This window comes from Haemorhous mexicanus, chromosome 2, assembly GCF_027477595.1.
Source record: "Haemorhous mexicanus isolate bHaeMex1 chromosome 2, bHaeMex1.pri, whole genome shotgun sequence".
Classification (NCBI taxonomy): domain Eukaryota; kingdom Metazoa; phylum Chordata; class Aves; order Passeriformes; family Fringillidae; genus Haemorhous; species Haemorhous mexicanus.
Window position 1 is genome coordinate 97,848,498 of NC_082342.1, and position 20,583 is coordinate 97,869,080.

At 41.9% G+C, this 20,583-nt stretch overlaps 1 protein-coding gene and 1 long non-coding RNA gene across 2 annotated transcripts in view; both read left to right on the forward strand.

Moving 5' to 3' along the window:
• The first annotated feature begins 81 nt into the window (after positions 1-81).
• On the forward strand, positions 82-3,744 carry LOC132323898 (uncharacterized). The gene is made up of 2 exons (XR_009485454.1): positions 82-2,092; positions 2,742-3,744. It is a non-coding gene; the product is annotated as an uncharacterized LOC132323898 (long non-coding RNA).
• A 9,302-nt stretch (positions 3,745-13,046) lies between these two features.
• RAB20 (RAB20, member RAS oncogene family) overlaps positions 13,047-20,583 on the forward strand; it is a 28,847-nt gene continuing 21,310 nt past the window's right edge. Inside the window, exon 1 of the mRNA XM_059839701.1 lies at positions 13,047-13,395. Within this exon, the coding sequence (XP_059695684.1) occupies positions 13,224-13,395 (172 nt within the window). The 5' untranslated portion in view covers positions 13,047-13,223. The remainder of the gene's footprint in view (positions 13,396-20,583) is intronic.

The window sequence follows — 20,583 nt, forward strand, 5'->3', positions numbered from 1 at the left end:
CAGGCCGGCAGGGCGGGCAGCGCGGGCCGGCGGCTCCCGGTGCGAGGCGCCCGTGCCGCCACCTGCCGGCCCCGGGCAGAGCCCCGGCATCTCCCGGACCTTCCTCTCTCCTGCCCCCGTTTCGTGCTCTTCACCAACTATCTTACAGCATTTCCAGTTTTCCAAACTCCTACGGGACCGGACGTCTCCCCACCATTCCCATGACGTCCAGTATGTTTTATCCGACTTTGTAAGGTAAGCGTTAATATCACATCATGGGAGACTTCGGAAAAAAAATACAGCTGAGAGAAATGACAACCACTTCTTTTTCTTTGCAAAAGCTTGTTTCAGAAGTAATTCCTCCGGTTTTTGGCTGTGCCAATACTGTTGTGGCATATATACTGTATACATGCCTGCAATCTTGATTCCCCTACTTGTCCAGATAAAGGCACTAGCCTGAGATTGCACCAGCTCCCTCCTGAGCATCAAGTTTTCTTTTACATAGAAAAACCAAACAGCAAAAGGACAGGAATGGTGCTTCAGATATAAAATCCAGACACAATTTTTTTTAATCCAGACTCAGCAACAGAGGGATGCCCTCATGCCCCATAATGCAATTACATTCTGAACATCCTGTTGTAATTGGAGTGGTTCATATTTCCAGGCACAACAACACAAATCTGCAAAATTCCCACATAATGTAGTATGAGACTAAGCACTAAATTAAATTGTTGTTTCTTCAAGGATATTTTCCAAAAGTATATCTATCTTCTAAAGGATATCACCCTGCTTCAAGTTCTTTCATTTATCCATGCCCAGAACCGACAAAGCAGAAACTCAGAATCTTAACCAGATTTAACTGAAGGGATAATGCAATAGTAGATGAAGTTTATTGGTAATAAATGAGAAATCATTCACCCCTGGGACACCTAGACCTGACAGGGTCTCCTAAACGAAGCCTTCAAAAACACCTCTTTTCATTGACTGTATAGAATGGCCAAACCATTCAGTCTGGGAACTGAGGAAGAAGTGTGTCTCACAGGCTGAAATCAACAGGCTGCTTTTAGGACAAGGTACACCATGTATCCATAGCTCAATTCAGATTATAGAATTATTGAGGTTGGAAAAGATCTCTAAGACCATTGAGCTCACCTGTTAACCCAGCACTGCCAAGTCCATCACTAAGCCTTGTCTTTTAAATACCTCCAGGGATGGTGACTCAACCACTTCCCTAGGCAGCCTCTTCCACTGCCTGACAACACTCGAGGTGAAGAAATTTTTCTTAGTATCCAGTCTGAACCTCGCTGGCACATCTTGAGATAATTTTCCCTCATCCTGCCATATATTTGGGACACCCCCTTTCAGGTAGTTGTAGAGTGATAATGTCTCCCCTGAGGCTCCTTTTCTGCAGGCTGAACAACCCCAGCTCCCTCAGCCATTCCTCACATGACTTACTCTGTAGACCCTTCAAGGCTCCATTGCCCTTCTCTGGACACAATCCAGAGCCTCAATGCCTCAATGTTTTCTGCAAAAAGAGAACTGTAAAGAAGGCTAGAATGCAATTCTGCTAATAGAGATAAACAGTGTCAAAACTAGAGGCTGGGTTGTTAGTCTCTGAGTGATCCTGGTGAACAGTTACTTTTCTGCATTTGTTATCATGTTATGTTAATGCAATTAATATGCACAAAGAGTAGATACTGATCAACTGCTCTCAGAAGAGACTAATTTTTTTTTTCTGCCATCAGCAACTGAGTTTGTTAAGGTCATGAATCACCTCATTCTTCAGCAATGACTGATTTCAGAATGGGACTGAACCAGCCTCCACCTACTGGTTAATAGTTAACAATTTCAAGTGTCTGATAAATTCTGGGCCAGATCTGAAAACACGTGAGGGCTTAGAGTTAATATTTATCTTAGCAGGGTGAAAATATAAACAGCTTATTTCTGTAGCCTCTTGTAATTTGTTTTCATTTTCTTTATGAAACAAATGGAGCACAAGCTGCCACCTGTCTTGCCAGGGAGACAATAAAAGAGCTGATCAGAAAAGTCTCTCAGAAGACCAGACAGGAAGAAGCTACAAGGACCAGAATCATAATTTACCACCACTAATCAGGTAGTTTAAGACCAAACATCTACCCTCACCTAAGTTGTGATCAAGTTATGCAGATTTTGCTAAAAGTTTTCCAGTCAAAAATCTCTAACTACTGCTCAAATCCAGTATACATTATACTTCTGAAATCCACATTACTTAATTTTTTTTCCTTTCAACCACCTGCATCATGACAATATAAGTTTTATGATCCTTCCAGCTGGGAAGCAAGAGAGCACCTACAGCTTGAAAAATAAAACCTTGAACAGTAGTTAGACTCCATGTGGGTCTAGTAGCTTTATACTAGAGAATGTGGCAGGCCAGAATCTGGGAGACCTTTGCAGCCCCTTTCTACAGTCACCTCCTGACTCCCTGACTGCCTCAAATTCTCAGTGTCCCACAGGGACAAACAAGCTGTCATTTTTATCTCCTGAAATTTATGCATTAAGACAAGCTTCAGTTTATGATTATATATAACATCAGCAGTTTGGGGGCTGCTCCATAAAACCATTCCATTCATAGAGGTGAGGAGGGTTCAAGTGGGAAACAAAGCAAGCATACAGGAGCTCTCTTCAGGTAAATGCTGCTCACAATTAGCAGCTTTGAGACTTTCTGATTTTCATTAGTCTAACCTCCTTTTTTTTTTTTTTTTTTTAATTTTGACCTCCATAAGGCAAGAACTTCTGCAATGTACTAAATCATGCAAGGCACTCAAATGATGCACTGAGAAGAAACAATTGTTTCCTTCCATCTTAAACCAGCTACCACAAGACTGGAATGGCTTCACTCACTGCTGGTAATTTCCTGCTAGTTTTTCATCCATTGTATTGGCAATTTGAGCATAGAGACAATGAGGAAAAGGTTTTATCTGGAAAACAAACTCAATTTCCACTTCTTGACTTGACTAAATTCTTCCATTTTAAAAAGTCCTCCAGTTTCAAGTTCTTGCAGCTCTTGTGCTTTCATGCAAACCTTTGTTACAGATCTTTTCTCCTTCATGATCACAAAATGTACTTGCAATGAGTATAAGCACATTGTGAACTTGTGTGTCTTATGCATCAAAACACAGGCTGTGACCTGAAGCTCACTGAAGTGGATGGATTTTTTTGCTATTTGCTCTGAAGAATACAGCTAACAAGTGTTAGCTGTATTGCAATTTCTCCATCTGTGCTCAATTATTTCTTTTTGTTAGTATCCATGATCAGTTTGTCCAGAAGTTAGTTAATTTATAACCCTAATCAAAAACTCATAACAGAATTTAAATTCAAGTCCATCCTTCAGTGAAGAATTTTAGTATAGGTTTCATTTAGGTGTGCTTTTAACTGTTATTGGTATTCCTAAGAGCCAAGAAAATACTTCAGCACCCAGCTGAGTATGCCATGGGATTAAGTCCATACTTGCCATTTCACTGAGAATGGAATTTTTTTTCCTAGACTCACTGATGTCTTACAATCAGACTGGGTATTCCTATTTCTTTTTATTTTACCCTCTTCCATTCATTTTTTCCATGCATATATTCTATAATGAAGGTTTGAATCAATATTTTGTAGTCTTTCTCTTCTCCTTTGGACATACCCCCTTCTGTTTCACCTTTTAATTTCAAGCACTTTTTCCATTCAGTGTCATTTGTCTATATTAAATTAATTGTCACCTTTCTCCTTTTTCTGATTTATGAATAGCAGTGTTGCCATGTTATTTTATAGTAATCCCATCTGAGCTTTAGAGATTACAAGCTTCCTTATTTGACTTAAATAGGAACAAGCTTACTCCAATAATAATAATAATAATATCTTATGTTAATATCTCCAATATGTTCTAAAAGTTTTCTTTACTCTGTTATTTTTACTCCTTAAATAGACTAGCTTTGACAGAAGCAGGTGTTTGAAGTAAATTAAATTATATAATATTATATCTGGAATGACTTTTACCCAGAACTTCTGTTTAAATTAGGGATTTACATTAAATATCAGCTAACATTAATAATTTCTCCAATGTACTCCATCTCACAGAAGCTCTTTTCTCAGTGTCTTAAAAGGATACATATTATTCAAATTCACTGAAGAAACTCTTATAATAGAAACATTTTTCCTTGAGTATTTTCCTCCTTATTTCATCCTTTAGGGTTCCAAGTTTCCCCTTTTAATTAAGAGTTTCTTGCCCTGGGTGTGAAGGAGGGTTAGGATATTTTATATATATATATATATATATATATATATATATATATATATAAATATATATAATATATATAATATTATATATATATATATAATATAGTAAGGTTATTATCAAAGCTCTGGAACCAATGTATGAGGCCAAATACAGAACTGATTTGCTCCCTTAAGCAATTCAAGCAATGTCTTAGGGAGGTTGGCTTAAGTGAAAATGAGCACAGATTGTGGTGCTGCATTTCTGCAATGCTCTGAAGATAGAAACATCATGACAATGGTAATTAATACTGATAACAAGGCCAAAGAAAGCCAATCCACAATTATATTACCTCCCACTTAGCATTTCAAATGGAAAAAAGCAAGCAAGCAGACTTTTAAATATTTTCAGAGCTGAAGCCATTTCAGGAGCTACTAAATCAATTATTTCAGCAACTTGCTTTTGTAAAGGGAATCCTCAGCAACAGATTTCATTTCTAGGTGACTTCCCAGGTTTCAAGAAAGACAGCAGCATCTACGGCCTGGAAAGATGTTGAAACAGCAGCATGCAATTCCTAGCAACTCCTAAGTGCCAAAAAATATACTGCTTCAGCAAACATCACAAATTTTCACAGAACTACAGAGAGAATAACGATTATAGCAGGGAAAAAAAGTTTAAGTTTCAGCTGCAAGCACTAGACACTCTTTGTCAGAGGCAATTTTAAAGTATTTTTGCTCTTGAATTTACAGCAGAATTTTCTCTACATAATTAGATTGGAGAATATTTTTTTGAGATGATTGAAGGTCAAATTGCAGCATACTTATTTATACCTTGGCTATGAATAGTTCCACTGATCTCAATAAGATTTCTGGAGGAGTATCCAAGGTGAGTAATGATTAAAACCTTGGTTATTAAAAAAGAAAGGGTAAAAGCAAACCAAAACAGTTTCCTAAGATCAATCAACAGCAATTTTTTGAATGGTGAAATTGGAAATGCACTCAAAAGAATAAAACAGAAATTAATTCTCAGAAACACTGTGATGTAAAATGATGTGCTGGGGACTGGTGCACTTCATTTTAATCATAAATATATTGTTAAAGATGCAGAAAAAATAGGAAATTTTGACTGCATCATCTTTATGTAATCTCTCTACAGGATATTACGGTATGGCGATGTTTCAAATGTAATGAGGTTGCCCTCATACTGTGTTTGATACTATTTTAGTAAAACTTAGCATTTTTAGTAGGCTTTTAAAGCCTAGATATAATGTCTGAAACAGCAGAAATCCAACTAACTAGCTAGCAACTAAAATCTGAAATGTTCTGGGGTGTTTTGTCTCTTTATACAATTTAGACAGCAGCCAGGAAGCCCTCTTTCATAATCTAGGAAGAAAAGATTTTCTGTTACAGAAGCAACCAAGAAATTAATCATAGCTTCCTTTTTTTCCTAGTTCTAAACTAGGACTCGCAGAGAACTGGAACATTTTATGCAGTTAGTTTCTAATTTGAATGCTACAAACTTAACAAGAATTTCCAGTATTACTCTCCAAAAACATGCTAGTATAAATTTTATTTTTATATTCTAAATTCCACTTTGATAATCCTTTTTTCTTCTAATCCCAAAGTCACATCTTCACACATATAAGTAAATCATTACTATCTTTATGCTTCTAATTGCATTAATATTTCCTTTCTAAATAGGTTCTCTTATCCATGAATAGCTGAGGCATCTCTCATTCAAGGGCCAGACATGCCCAGATGAAACAGGAGCCCATGAAGGAGTGCAATACTTTTAGGAGAAACCATGGTGAAAAATTTCATTTCATAGTGATCAATTTACACTTCGAAGGTCACAGTGTTGTCTTTCTGTAAGGGGATAAAAAGAGGGTAGCTGTTTTTTCCTGCCAAATTCAATCAATTTTTTTCAATTTTAACATTCACCAGAAGGAGAAATCCCACTTCTCTCTACAACTGCCAGTATGGGTGGGGAAGAGCTCAAAGAGGAAGGAGAAAAGGAGATTGCAATGGCTTGTCCAGCCAAGAGGTGAAATAAAAGTGTAGTAACAGGGCTAGAGGCAGGACAGAGTGTAACTCCTGACTGGATCTGTGTCACAGTTTAGGAATGGTTCCCCACTTTAGTGTTCCCAATGAAACACTCCAAACCACATGCCCCATGCCCACTCCCCTGTATCCCCTCCCTTTCCCTGCAGGGAGATGGAGGAGAATTGGAGGCTCAAAAGGTGAAGATCATGGGTTCAGACAAGAACAATTACTGGAAACAGCAATGAAATAAAAAACTGAAGAGTAACAGCAGCAATATGAATAACAAGGTGTCTAAGTGGTGAACAATTCACGTGTGAGTGTGCACCACATATAAATCCCTGACAGCATCCCACCACGTGGCCATGCTTTCAGAGCAGGAAGGGACCCCTTTCCCTGTCCCCAGAAAATGTTGTGAGTATAGAATTACCTCCAGGCCCTAGCCATGATCCCTTCTGGCTACTGCAAAAAATTAATGCTATCCTGTCTGGAACCAGGGCAATGGGATTTTGCCCTGAGGCAAATTTGTCTGTGAGGCTCTTCAATGGCCTTTTCTTCATGTCCAGAAACAATGATGGCATGCTTGGCACCATGTGAATTTATTCATAGGGAATAGCTATGGCTACAGCCTAGAGAAATTACTTAAGGTATAATATGCAAAAGATACTTGATATGCATGCATGCTATTAGGAATGAGGTGGTCCAACAAAAACTGTTCTGTATATGTTGCTTTTTCAACAATTCATACAATGACAGAATTGAACTTGCAAATAAAAATTAAATTCTTTCAACTGTCACAAATGTGTTGTGGAAATAACTTCACATTTAAAAGTCACAAGTTGTATTTTTTTTTGACACCCATATCATTATTAGTCAATAGAATCATGCTTTCTGATTCTGCCAAATCTACACTCACATTCCCATTGTGGGCTGCTGCAGTCCATAGGATGTCTCCTAGATACATGGGTCTGCTTATCTTGTACAAGAATCTTAATGAGTTTATAAAAACTAAAGCAAATTCTGTCTTACTACTGGCTAACTTATTCCATCTCCTTCATGATGCCAGGAAAATGCATTTTTTAAAGGCCATAATTCTGTAACTTCTTGTAAGCTTATGTGTACCTTTGTATAAGTCCAAACACAATGCCCTTTTAAACTTCAGGATCACGATAGCAGGACAGCCTTGAATTCTTGTGTGCTGGTGGAGTCAGACTAGACCTTAAAATGCTGCAGTTAAAAAAAATCAATCTATGTAAAACTCACATTTAGTGCATTTACCAGAACTTCTTGCATTGTGATCACTTTGAATCACAATACTTTTTGATTGAATTTCCAGTCCTATATTTGTGTCATTTGTTGAGTATATCCACACTAAGCCCCCCTGAAACTCAGGTATAAAAAGTTTTCCTTCATATAATGGGAAGTCTAGAAAAACAAGAACAACTGATTCCTTCATACAGGGAAACTCCCCAGTCTCAATACAAGGTGCTGCAGAGCTCAGATGACTTTGGTGAGCAGGAAGTACTAGCAAGGAGAGAATCGAGCTGTCTGGTGCAGTGGGCTCAGCAGGGTTGCTCTCTCCACACAGTGCTAGCAACAAAAACTAAACTAACCTCCTATGAAAGCCTGGGAGAGGAGCTCCTCCTGAGCTCCTGTTTTCATCGGCATCTCTAGCACATGTGCATCAGGGAAGAGTTTATTTTTGCTCACTAACTGGCTGAGTATATCTATAGCTCAGGTTGCTTCATGATTTCCATCTAAGACCTGATGTTCAACTGCCTGTAACACAAGCAAATTCTAATCATCCAGGTCAGGCTTTTCTGCTATAACGATGTCTTGAGCTGGTTGGTTTACCATCTCACTGTCAGTGTGGAGTGATTCAGACACCAACTAGGCAGAAGTTATACAGTGAAATACTTTTCCAATCCTCGTAAAAGAAAACAGTCCTACAAGTGAGGTACTGCAAAACCTGCAAGGTTTGAAGATGAGGTAGAGCAGGGACACTTGCCAAGGGAAAATAAAGGTCTGTGAGCAGCCAGCACTGCTTAGCTGAAGACCCAGGGGACTGAAGCTCAGTGCCTCCAACCATGGGCTGCCTCATCAGCCTCCTCTGTGCCGATCACAAAGTCAGCAGAAAATTACTCACAGTCGCTGCTGAGCTGGTTTCTCATCAGCTGTTCAACTGATGTTCAACTGCCTGTAACACAAGCAAATTCTAATCATCCAGGTCAGGCTTTTCTGCTATAACGATGTCTTGAGCTGGTTGGTTTACCATCTCACTGTCAGTGTGGAGTGATTCAGACACCAACTAGGCAGAAGTTATACAGTGAAATACTTTTCCAATCCTCGTAAAAGAAAACAGTCCTACAAGTGAGGTACTGCAAAACCTGCAAGGTTTGAAGATGAGGTAGAGCAGGGACACTTGCCAAGGGAAAATAAAGGTCTGTGAGCAGCCAGCACTGCTTAGCTGAAGACCCAGGGGACTGAAGCTCAGTGCCTCCAACCATGGGCTGCCTCATCAGCCTCCTCTGTGCCGATCACAAAGTCAGCAGAAAATTACTCACAGTCGCTGCTGAGCTGGTTTCTCATCAGCTTATCAAGCTCAGTTGTCATGCCAAAACCAGTGCCAGCCTAAGAAAAATGCCAGGAAGAGGAGAGGGAGAAAGATGTAGAACTGCAACCCTAGAGAAGGGCAGACCAGCTTTTGATAAGCAGTACAGGCAATTTCCCTTGATTAGGGCATCTAGGTTGTGGACTAACCCATGCAGTGGAGAGGAAGAACTTAGTATATGTAAGAATAAATATGCAGGCAGAGCAGTGGCAATGTGAAGAATAGTTTTTACAGGCTACACAGCTACTCATCACATTGCCACTGCTCTGTCTACATATTTCAGGCTTCCTAGCCTGAAAGAAAGCACCTTGAGAATGAGCTCTAGTTATAGCTGTCTGGAAGATGATGAGGGCAAATATTTCTGTTTCGTGAGCATGCATACTCATTAAACAGAGTAAACTCATTGCTCATTAGAAGAAAGAAGTCATAAAGGAAGGTAATAAGCAGAAACAAAACCAGAAATTGCTGTGGTTCACCAAATGGTACCTGTTTGTAACTTCTGAAGTGACCTCATGCTTCATGAAGAGGTGCAACATAGCCCTGGTTTGCCAGCACGTATTAAGGACAAGGAATAAGCCTCCCTTATTGTCCTTCTCTTTGGTTTGTAAAGCCTTGTCTAGGATTCAGTAGGCAACTGAGACAGAGATGGCTCTAAGTTATGGATTCTTCCATGTTTTAAAAGTAGGATGAGTTTGTACCACCTTTATCATTACAAACAGTCTCATTGAGGTCACCTGTGGTACCTCCAGAAAGCATACATCAGGTCATGGAGATTCAACATCCCAAAGCCCAGAGACACTGACAGAGAACAGAAAGGAGGCAAGTTGAGGTGCTGAACACCAAGTCCACAGCACACCTGTGACATGTTGGGGGCAGCAGTTAGTAGCTGACTTGACACATCCTTTCAACCACTTGCTCAATTTGTCTCCAAAATAAGATCAGCTCAGCAAAAAACAACCTTGTTTTGTGACAAACGTTTCACCTCATGGGAACCTACAAAATATTGTTAGCCTGAAGACCAAATGAAGACTATAGGCAGGACTATATATATATATATATATATATATATATATATATATTTAGGGAAGGCTGGCAGGGAAAAGAATAAACAGGCTCTAATTTTCTCCTGCAATACTAAGCAGCTTTCATACTGCGGGAGACTAAAAAAGGTTGAGTTACCCTGACGTCAGTACAGTCATTATTGGCTCAGGTTTTTGGCTTGTGTACAAGGCTAACATTCTTACTCTTGGGAAGGTCTTACTCTAGCACAGAAGTGGGTAAGAAACTTTAATGTGTTGTCCCTCTTTGTATCCTCATCCGAGTGTCTGAATTTCAGAACATTTAGAGACCAACCATGGTAAGCACATTGTCACAATGTCCAGAAGGCTAATGAACAACCTCATTGTAATTAAAGGTGTCCTCAGATGCTCTAAAATTAAAACCACCAGACAATGTATGTAGTCCATATACTTGCACTACCTAGAGAGTAAAGTATTCCATATTCCTTCCTATCAAGCAATTTGACATTCTTCATGCCTATACTGACTGCTGTGGAGACGTCTTGCTACAAACAACTCAGTGATTTGGGGAAATTATCTTGCAACAGGCCAATACATCTGAGTGCTAGAGAGCAAATTACAGGCTCTTAATGTTTTCCCAAATATTTTCACATATGCTCTGTTATTATTTATATTGCATTACAGACTATCGTGAGCCATTTGACTTTAACCAGAGGTGACTTAAATTGCACGCTGTAGTTCGGAGTGCACTCATCCAAGGTGACGTCGGCAGTAATAACAAAACACGCTGTGCTCTGCCCAGTGAGCGTGTTTTCCTGAGGTCAGTGGGAGCTCAGGCTGCTGAGGACTTCACAAACTTGACTCTATAAGGGCTTACGTCAGGGGATCTTGGACATACCTTGACCCTGTTCAGATCACCACTGTCCTAAATTCTCCCAAGGATCTGAAATAACACACAGCACCCTCTAATCCTGTTGCACCTCATTATTAGGGACAGTTTGCTGTGAAACAGAGATGGCCCTTTAAGTAAGCAGTGAGTGGGAGATCTGTACTAGTGGGATAGTGCACATCTCTTGCTGAGTGAGAGTTGTTAGTTGTGGCACCAGGTCCAAACCAGTACTGGACCAGATGAATTTGGTGCCTCTTTGAGCTAGGCTATGTTTAGCATACAAAAGCAATACATTGCCCTCAGTGACATTTGGCTGGTGACACTTTCAGGAGAGTCCCCTGTCTGTCTGACTGCTGCTAGCTGGAAATACACCCACTCAAATATGTGGGGATGTAGGTATGTGTTTCAAGAAACTGCAGAAAACATCTGTGAAGGGAATGGACTTCTCTTTTTATAGAGCATGTTAATAACAGAGCCTAAAATCCCAGTTGAATTTTCATCCTATTATTCAGACTGTTTTCTGTCCTAAGCTCTCTGCTTGCTTTTAGAAACTATTGATACTTGTTTTGAATACCAGAAAGACCTACATTTCACTAGTACTTGAAAACAATTCAAACACAACAGAATTTTGGTAAAATTCAAAAATAATTGGTTTAAGTGCTTTAACTGTTAGGATTTGGTAGCAGAAGCACTGTTGTAAATCAATAACTGTGTTTAAGCTTTTAGGTATTTTGTTATTTTGTGGACAGTAAAACAGTTCATAAGGCAAGAGTATATAAACCCAGGAATTTTTTATAGGTGCAGATCTTTATGGTCTAAACTCTTTGATACAAGATTCTTCTTTTCTCTTTCTGAAATGGCATCTGCCACTTCAAAAGGGTGAAACATATTGCACATGGGAATTTGCAAGCAGTATCCATACAAAGAGAATTTCTGTTATTTTTACACTTTCATGCCAAGCACCCAGAAGAAACCTACTTGCTTAGAGGTATGTCAGAGAAGCACTTTGATCCAATGAGTGTATTTTTTTTTCCCCAACTCTGGGAGTGAGATAGGAATCCAGGCAGAAAATGGGAATCTGAGGCAAAGGCTGCATATACCACATAAAAATAGTGACACACAATTACCCAAGTGCAACAATTTCCCCCCCCCCCCCTTAATTAGTACTGCACACAGCTCTGAATCACATCCCACATTAATATCTTGAAGTCACTTGTAAGACTTTTTTTACCTAACCATTTAGCATCCCCTCTCTTTGGGTATCTCCAGTACTTTAATATCTGGAGCATATCTTACTCTGAACTGAAATGACATATCACTGGCTACAGCTGCAAGATTACAAATCTGGTCAGTAAAAGCAGAATAAGCAAAAGTAAGTAGGCAAGGCTAAAAAAAACCCAGACTGTCACACAGCTAATCCTTTTTAGCAGGTAGGCAAAAATCAAAGCATCTCATAAATATGAAGCCAAGACTGGCTAAAGAAATTCTAGCAGTTTCAACATGAGACATGCAAGAATGAGGATGCATGTTCACTTATTAAGAAAAGTGCTTCTATCTGACGACTTTTCTGTGGGGAGGGAGAGAAAATTAATAAATGGTAGGTTCTCTTAAGGATGCTCTAACAGTTGCTTCGTCCCCCCAGTTGGTCTACACGTTATCTCTTTCTTTGACCCAAATTTGTAGCAAGTTTATATTTTATTAATATTTTTCCCCAGATTTGTTTGGCATAAAGAGGACAGGCTGGATCTCTGTAATGGAATTAATCTTAATTACAGCAGCTGGGCAACTGACTGTGAAATTGGGTAGACCTGCCCCTCGGAAAACAATCCCTGACACCTCCCTCTCACCAGGGCAAAGGTGCTTGCCTGGCAGCTGTCACAGTTCTGCGAGAGATCTTAATTTCGGAGCAACTTTCTGCCCCTCCATGTACACCCCAGGAGGAGAGCGGGATGAGCGGGCTCCAGGAGGGCTGTCGAGATGGTGTCTCTGCCATCTCCAGCTGGAAGGACGCGAGCATCCCGGGACGCAGCGGCATTCCCCGAAGGCTCAGCAAGGCCGGGCTCGGCCCCGACACCCCCGCGAGAACCGGCTTCTCGGCGGCCGCCCAGCGGCCAGCCTGCCCTGGGGCGGCGGCACAGCGCGCCCGGCTCCTGCGGGGCAGGGCGGGGCGGGGCAGGGCAGGGCAGGGCAGGGGCGGAGGGGCCGCTGAGCTCCGGCCGCTTCCCCGCCCGCGTCCCCTCCCCCTGGCGGGGCGGGAGCGGGGCCGGGCCGGGCCGGGCCGGGGGAGGAGCAGCCGGAGCCGGGGCCGGATCGCGGCGGCTCCAGTGGAGCCCCCGAAGTTTTCGCTGCCGGCAGAGGCGGCTCAGGGCCTTGGTCCTGCCGCTTCCGGGGCCCCGCCGGGCCGGGAAAGGGGGCGGGAGCGGCCGCCGGCAGGGAACCGAGCCGAGCCGCGATGAAGAAGCCGGACGGGAAGGTGGTGCTGCTGGGGGACATGAACGTGGGCAAGACCTCCCTGCTGCACCGCTACATGGAGCGGCGCTTCCAGGAGACGGTCAGCACCGTCGGCGGCGCCTTCTACCTGAAACAGTGGGGGCCGTACAACATCTCCATCTGGGACACCGCAGGTGAGGCACCCCCGGCACGGGGCGCAGCACGGGGCGGGGGCGGGGTGGGGTCCGGCACGGCGCTCCCCGAAACCCGCGGGGTGTTTGCTGGCGGGCTGCTCCTCTCCTCCGGCTCCGGTGAGAGCGGCGCTGCCTGCGGCACCCTCCGTGCCTTGGGATGCGTAGGGCTTTCTTTTCCCTAGTTTTGGCTCGGTCCTAGTGTACGAGCTGCGGGGTGGGTGCCCTCGCTCAGGTCAGCTTCGGTTTCCGAGAAGCGGGGGCAGGAGATGAAGACGTGATCCCCGCGGTGCCCCGGAGGCGGCGGCCGGCGCCGGGAGCCCTGCCCCGCTGCTTATCGCCTTGTTCGCCTCTGCCGTGAAGTCAGTCGCCTGAATCATAGGGTTTGGCGATAGGACAGAGTCTGAAAAGAGACACGATTTTGACGGGCCATAAGGGGCCTTACAACTGCTCGTCTCTGGTATTTTTGGAATTGCTTTGCGAAATGTGGATGTACAGGGAAGATTGCGGTTCCTGGTTGCTTTCTTTTAGCCGAGTAGATGGCTACTGGCTACAAGTTCAGTCAGGAGTTAGGGAGGTTGCATCTTCTCCCTTCCCTTTCTTACTAAGTTCGTCCCTTCTCGCTGTGTACTGTTGAGTTTGATATCAGCTGGTGTCGGACGCGGACTTTCAAACGCGTGTTGTCTGCCAGCCCTTCAGACGTGGCGTTCCCCTTCTCCGCAGCTGTAAGAAATTGGTGCACAAAGAGCACGGGCTGCCGGCAGCTTCTGTCTGGGATAGCAGCAAGGGGCTGTCTGTCCCACTGCTGTGGCAGGCAGCATCTCTGCGGTGCAGGAGTGAGCGTGGGCTGTGGTTTGGAGGCCTAGGGTGGAGGAGGTGGGAGAGCACGGTTTGTGGTCTTAGTCATATGAATGCCTTGCTCTTGATTATTAAGTCAGGAAGCTCTCCTCTGTCATGTAAAGGACCAGAGTGTCCTGCAAAATTAAGTCAATGGACGCTCTTGCCTTTAAATTGTTCTTTGCAAATATAATCTTGTTTAGTGGCAACATAAAGAATGCAGGTTATATGTCCTTGTGAAACTTGAGGAGCTGCAGCATCGTGCAATATTCCAGTTTCCTCTTGATGAAATTTTGGAGGGAAGTTCATTTGCTGTGTCACTTCATGTCACAATCTAGTCCAAAATAGCTTTTCCTCTGTCAGGAATTGAGAAGGAGGAAGGGGAGACACGAAACTGCCAAAAAGTTATACAGAAACACTTCTGGGAAGCGTGGGGAGGAGGTGTTTAAGAGCTTTTTCTTGCATTTGGTAATCTGTTACTATCATGAAAGCTCTCTACCAGTAGCTCTGTTTTAAATATACTTTCTATGCAGTATTTTTTTTTAATCTATTTCAGTTTTGCAGATTATGTGCTGTACTATGGGGAGTCTCTTGTGGGCAGTTGCTGCTTGTTTCTAATAAGCCAGACCCCCGTGGGTGATTAGCAGTGGGCTTTATTTCAGCAGAAAAACCATCTGTCTTGGTGACATTGTTCCTTGGTAATTTTCATTACACTCTTCTATTGTTTTTTATCATCCATAATAAAATAAGTCCCTCCAAGGCTTGGCTGCTGGTTTTAGAGCCCTTTTTGTCAGTCATTTATTCTTATTGTGGTATTTTATCCAGTGTTAATTGAGGAACCAGGTTCCGGTTGTATGTGGAATCTGGAAAGCTCCAGAGGGGGAATCTTCATGTGGAGCACCCAGCTGATATCTGTCTCAGGACAGTGCAAGTGTTCAGAGCTCAGCAGTCACTTCCCCAGTGGCCACAATTCCCTCTGCACCCTGGAGCAGGGCCACTGCCAATGCACAGCTCTGCAGCAGAGGTTCCTGCTGCTCAGCAGCACTTCTGGAGCAGAGTTGCTGAAGCTCTATTTGCAGAGTGACAGTTGAAAAGTGTTCCTGTATTGTACCTGGGTGGCATAACACACAGGTCTTCCTCATTCTTTTCTGTTGCTGGGGTTAGCCCTGAGCCTGGCTGTGCCCTCTCTTGTGTTTCAGGGGCACACAGGGGCTCTTGCACCATCTCCCTCTTGACTTGTGCTCCTGCAGAATGATGGAAATTGCCAAAACTGGGCTGGACTGTTGGGTCCTATTTGTCTTTGTTTATTAACAGCTCTCATTAATCTTGGAATTAATAGAAGCTCCCAGGGCACATACATGATTTCTGCTGTCCTGGTGAAGAAGTAAGGGACCTTGTTGACACTGTAACTCTGGTGTTAAGTTACAAGGGGATTCAAAAGGCAGTGTTATTTATTTATTATTTTTATTTTGTGTGGATCTTATGCTTTTGCTGGGCTCAATGTATCTGGAGACCTTGGTTTGCACCCCTTATCCCTCTGTGGTCTCACTGTCTTATCTCTACCAGGTGGGTACCAAGTAAGCTTGGAATGTGCAGTAAGGAGGAGTTTAAAATTTAGCTTTTTTTGTTTATTAACCTGATGTTGCTAACTGCTGAATTCTTGTGAAGCAGTTATAGGGTTATCAAATACTGATACATTGTTTTCTTTAGTTATGTATGTATAGAGTTATAGAGAAATCCAGCAACAAACAATCTTCCGGGAGAGTTGAAATTCTTTAGCACAGCAATGACAAGAACGTGGATCAAAGTTTGCACCCATCCCACCTACCTAAATACTGAGTGCCAGCTCAGGGTGTCTGTCTTAATACCTCAACAGCACTTTATACAATGTATGATGTAGAAATATGGAAGATTTGGCCTAGAAAAATTAGGGTATGCATGGTAGTAGCTACTGTACTAGTTCAATACATAATTAACAAGGTCAACTGGAATACATCTTCTTTTTAAATTTTTCTCCATTCATATTCTATTTAGTATGTGAGTATATGTTTATTTTTGTTGTTGCTTATGAGCATTATTTTTGGGACTGATCTCCACCAAAGTCCCTTATGTTTTACTTGCAGTTCTGATTGTATGGTTATTTGTTTTTCTGGTATGGGGTAGGCATTTGGCTGTATCAATGCAAGCTTCAACACAATGAAGCTTCATTCTTGTAATACAAAGTGGTGTTTATGCACACTTAGACTTTAGTGATCGATGAGCAAATCTGCAGTAGTGGTGATGGATCAAAAGTTAATTACACTAGTACAAGTGTAATTGCTGATTTTCTGAGCTATTTAAAATATGTGTCGTTTACACTAATCACTCTGTTGATTTTGCATTACTTCCTGCTCTGAATTTAGAAAAATCTCGTTTTCCTAGGAAGAACTAAATTTGCTTTCCACAGTGCTTAAAATGTGCATTTCTGTGTTATCTTTAATGAGATCAGTGTGCACACCTGACCTGTTCTACTGAGTTAGATTTGAAGTGTAAATCAGGTATGCTAGGGAGGAGTCTTAGCTCTACATTCACACCCCTCCTTATCTTGGAAAAATCAGCTGCTTAGTCCAAATCTTTCATGTTCTTATCCACAAACCCTGTAAAATGGGTGTGCAGAAGTTGCCAGACTTGATTGTTTTTTTATGTAAATGCTCATCGCAAATAGTTCAGCATCTCCTGTTTTCCAATTTGATGATCGTGAGAGAAGTTATTTGGAAGCTGCATTCAAGTCAAGGAAACAAATAAGCCCCAGATGGAGGAATACTTGGGAAAAGTATCATATGCTTGCCATGTTCCAAAGCTCTCCTTTTCCTAGCACTCTGCTTTTGGCTGTTTCTCCATTGTCAGAGGCTTGGATAGACAGTCTTGTGTCTGACCTAGCACAGCTGCTGTTGTATTTGTGGTTGGTGCATAGAATTATTTACTTACATTCTGATCCAACAAATTACATTTGTTGTTTTCTCTTTGGATCAGTTAATTCAAAGGAACTTAAAAAAAAAAAAAAACTAGCATAAACTGTACAAAAAAGAAGTAACTGTACACTTTTAGCTTATTTTAAAGAGCTAGTGTGCTGGATAGGGGCCTAGTCTTTAAAGCATTTGAGTACGTGCTTTGAGACCTTTGTACTAGTTTTTGAAGTAGTATTTTTCTGCAACAAGGAAAGTAAGCAACAAAATCAGTAAGAAGACCTTCCTCCTCACACAAAAGGATGGGAGGGTTGGACACTCAGGATGTCAAAGATATATATATATATATATATATATATATATATATATTTCTGTGTGTGCATATATAAATATGTTTTCTAGGCAGTGCTGACAGCAGCACTGGAGTAAACTAAAACTTCCTGCTGGGTGCTGATGGCATGTAGCTCAGAGCTAGCATATAATCTTTTATGTCTGGCAGCACAAAACCTCCTGAAGTTTTGAGGGTCTTGGTCCTATTCCACCATTAAACTTGGAATAATAATGTGTGGTGGCTACAGCTAATGATATTGTAGGAGTGTTTTGGTTGTTCAGGCATGTTTTCTGATGCCTTGGTATTTCAAAAGGTAAAACTTTTTCTGTATGTTAGATTTCAGTCTCTTTTAGTTGACATTTGTTCATCTGATGGAGAAGTGGTTTCTTAACCCCAGCAGCAAAGTTTCTTAATTATTAGTGGCCATGTCCCCTGTGTTGCTGGCATAGTATTAGAACAGTCAACTGGCAAATGAATGACCAGTATTTTAGAAAGTTCATATCAGGATCCTCTAATTCTCTTTTAAGAGACTGAGTTTTGAACTTGCTAGCAGATATTCATGCAGCATTATAATGGGGAAACATAAAGGTTAACTTTAGGGAAAGCAAACTTTCCTTCTTTTCCTTCTTCTCATCATGAACTATCTGTCAACAAGGACTGACTTGATTTTTTTATTATTCTGTGAATACTCAGTTCATATTTTTACATTTTCTAACCATTTATTTTTACCTGCATATGTATATATATATATATTTTAACTTGTCAGAGCTAGTATATTTAGGAATAAAGGAGATAAACATAGCTTAGAAAAGGCTCTTCTGTGCCTTGGGTCAGCTGCAGTGTATCTGCCTAGTGTGTGCTTACATCTCTTGCGACCGGTTTGCTGATGTCTGTTGTTAATCAGTGCTGGTGAGCCCGTGTGAATTGCTCACGGCTTCTGTCTCTGGCTGCTGGGGTTTCACAGGCTGCAGTGCAGGCAGCTGCCTGGGCTGAGCTCTCTCGGGCAAGGTGTCAATGTTCAGCTGGTGAGATGTGTTAGATTCCCCCGGTAAAAAGGATTAGGCTTTGAGGGTTTTGTGGGTTTGGTTTTGTTCTTTTTTTTCACAATTTATCTGTGTTGATGAGCACTTCCTTGTGCACACTGAGTCAAAGAATATCTTGAGCTGAAAGGGACCCATAAAGACCAAGTCCAGTTCCCTGCTCCTTGCAGGTTTACTTAAAACGAAACCATTGAACCGTGTGACCAAGAGGGAGCTCCTTGGTGCTGTGGGGAGCCTGTTCACTCCCTCTCAGCGAAGAATCTTTTCCTAATGTCCAGTCTTAACCTTCCCCTGATGCAGCTGCTCTCCATTTCTTGATAAAGGCTGCAAATCAGCCTAGTTCTAAGGCAAACCTGACAGGAGTTTTTTTGTGACTTGGTCCTCAGAGTGTGAGAGCAGCCCAGAAAGCTGAAACCAAACATTGCCTTGTGTGGTGAACAATATGCAAATTGTCAGTAGGTAGGGCAGGAACATGGTCCTCCGTCATATTGAAACAGAACAGAGGGGAGGATTTAGGTGACACATTTCCTCGCAGGTGAACACTGATAGTAGCTACTCTGTTTGGTATTATTCCGGTTTTGACTTTTGGAAATAGAGGATTACAGCAGGGAAAAAGAAGCTCCAGATGAGATGGTTGGGTGGGTTAGTTGAAGCCAAAGAGGGCTCTGATGCATGTGCCTTTCTGCACCTGATGGAATTCTGGCAGTGGTTGGGGCTGGCTGTTGCTGAATGTGTAGCGAGGTATCTTTAGTTCAGGAGGTTTCTTGTTGGAAGGGCATAGGGGATATCACCTCAAAAAGTGTCTTGGCTATCAGGGACCATCAGTGAGGAAGGCTGCTGAGTGTGTACCTGCACTCAACAGGTGAGAACTAAACAACATAGAGGTTGGAAATCATGGAGAATAAAATCCCTTAAGTCTGGTGCTGGTGAGTCATGGCTTGGGGACCTGTTACCAGCAAGAGTCTTTGATTTTAAGTTTTTTCTATAAATTCTTAAAACACTTTCCTTTCCTTTCTGCCCTTGGGAAAATTATTTTGCAGAATACTATGCTGGCCACAATTAATTGTTCATGATGGTTGTATGTAAAGCAATGATGGCTGAGGACCACACATGGTGTGGCTTCCTTGAGATTCCTGTGCATGGTTATAAGCTTTATATTTTCATATCTCGCAAAGGAAAACCGTAAGAGTGGAAGCTCAAAGGGACAGAAATTCCTGAAGAGAGTTCACTGTCAGTGAGCTCTGTATCTGAAGCCTCTGAAGCAGATTCAGAGGAAGGAATAAAAGTTTCAGCTTTAGACCATCCCTGGAAACATGGTTTTGTTCTTGTGAAGCAGTGCACTGGATTACTTTTTTTTTTTTTTGCAATGAATGTTTCCTGAAAAGAGCAGAATAACTTGGGAGGTGATTAAAAATATGAAGAAATAATGAACTGCCTGGGAAATGCTCTGGAAAAACTTCTGTTTTCTGTGTCCAGCAATTTAAAATACAGTGATACACAAGTAAAGTCAAAGGTAACAAATTCACTGCAGCTGCAAGTGCTTTTATATGCAAATTAAGTAAAAATACAGAAATACCTTGTCAGAGGAAATAGTGAAAAATACATACCAAAAAGAAACAGAAGACAAAAGTAATACAATTTATTCAGCAATAGCTAACTGAATTTATTGAAGGCAGGATTTTATTTCTAATGTGTAATTTTAGTACTGACTTGCAGAGGCAAGCTAATGGGGAGGTTATGGCACCTTGTGAGTACTTGATGCAGGCTAAGATAAAGGTTGTCTGTGAACCTCTGTGCTACCTTCTGTGTTCCAGCCCCCACTTAAGTCCCCACTTTGCATGTGGTATTTAATAAGAGTGTGCAAAGTGACTGAGCTGTTCTAGCCTAAGTGGGAAAGTACTCAACAGTTTGAGTGGGACTGTCCCTGAGTAGTCTCAGTGACCTGAGGTGTGTGCTTGGCTAAAGCTGTCCAGGGTTGTGCCAAGGCATTGTGGTTCAACAAATATGAGCAACTTTCAAGAAGACTTGAGTTTGTTCA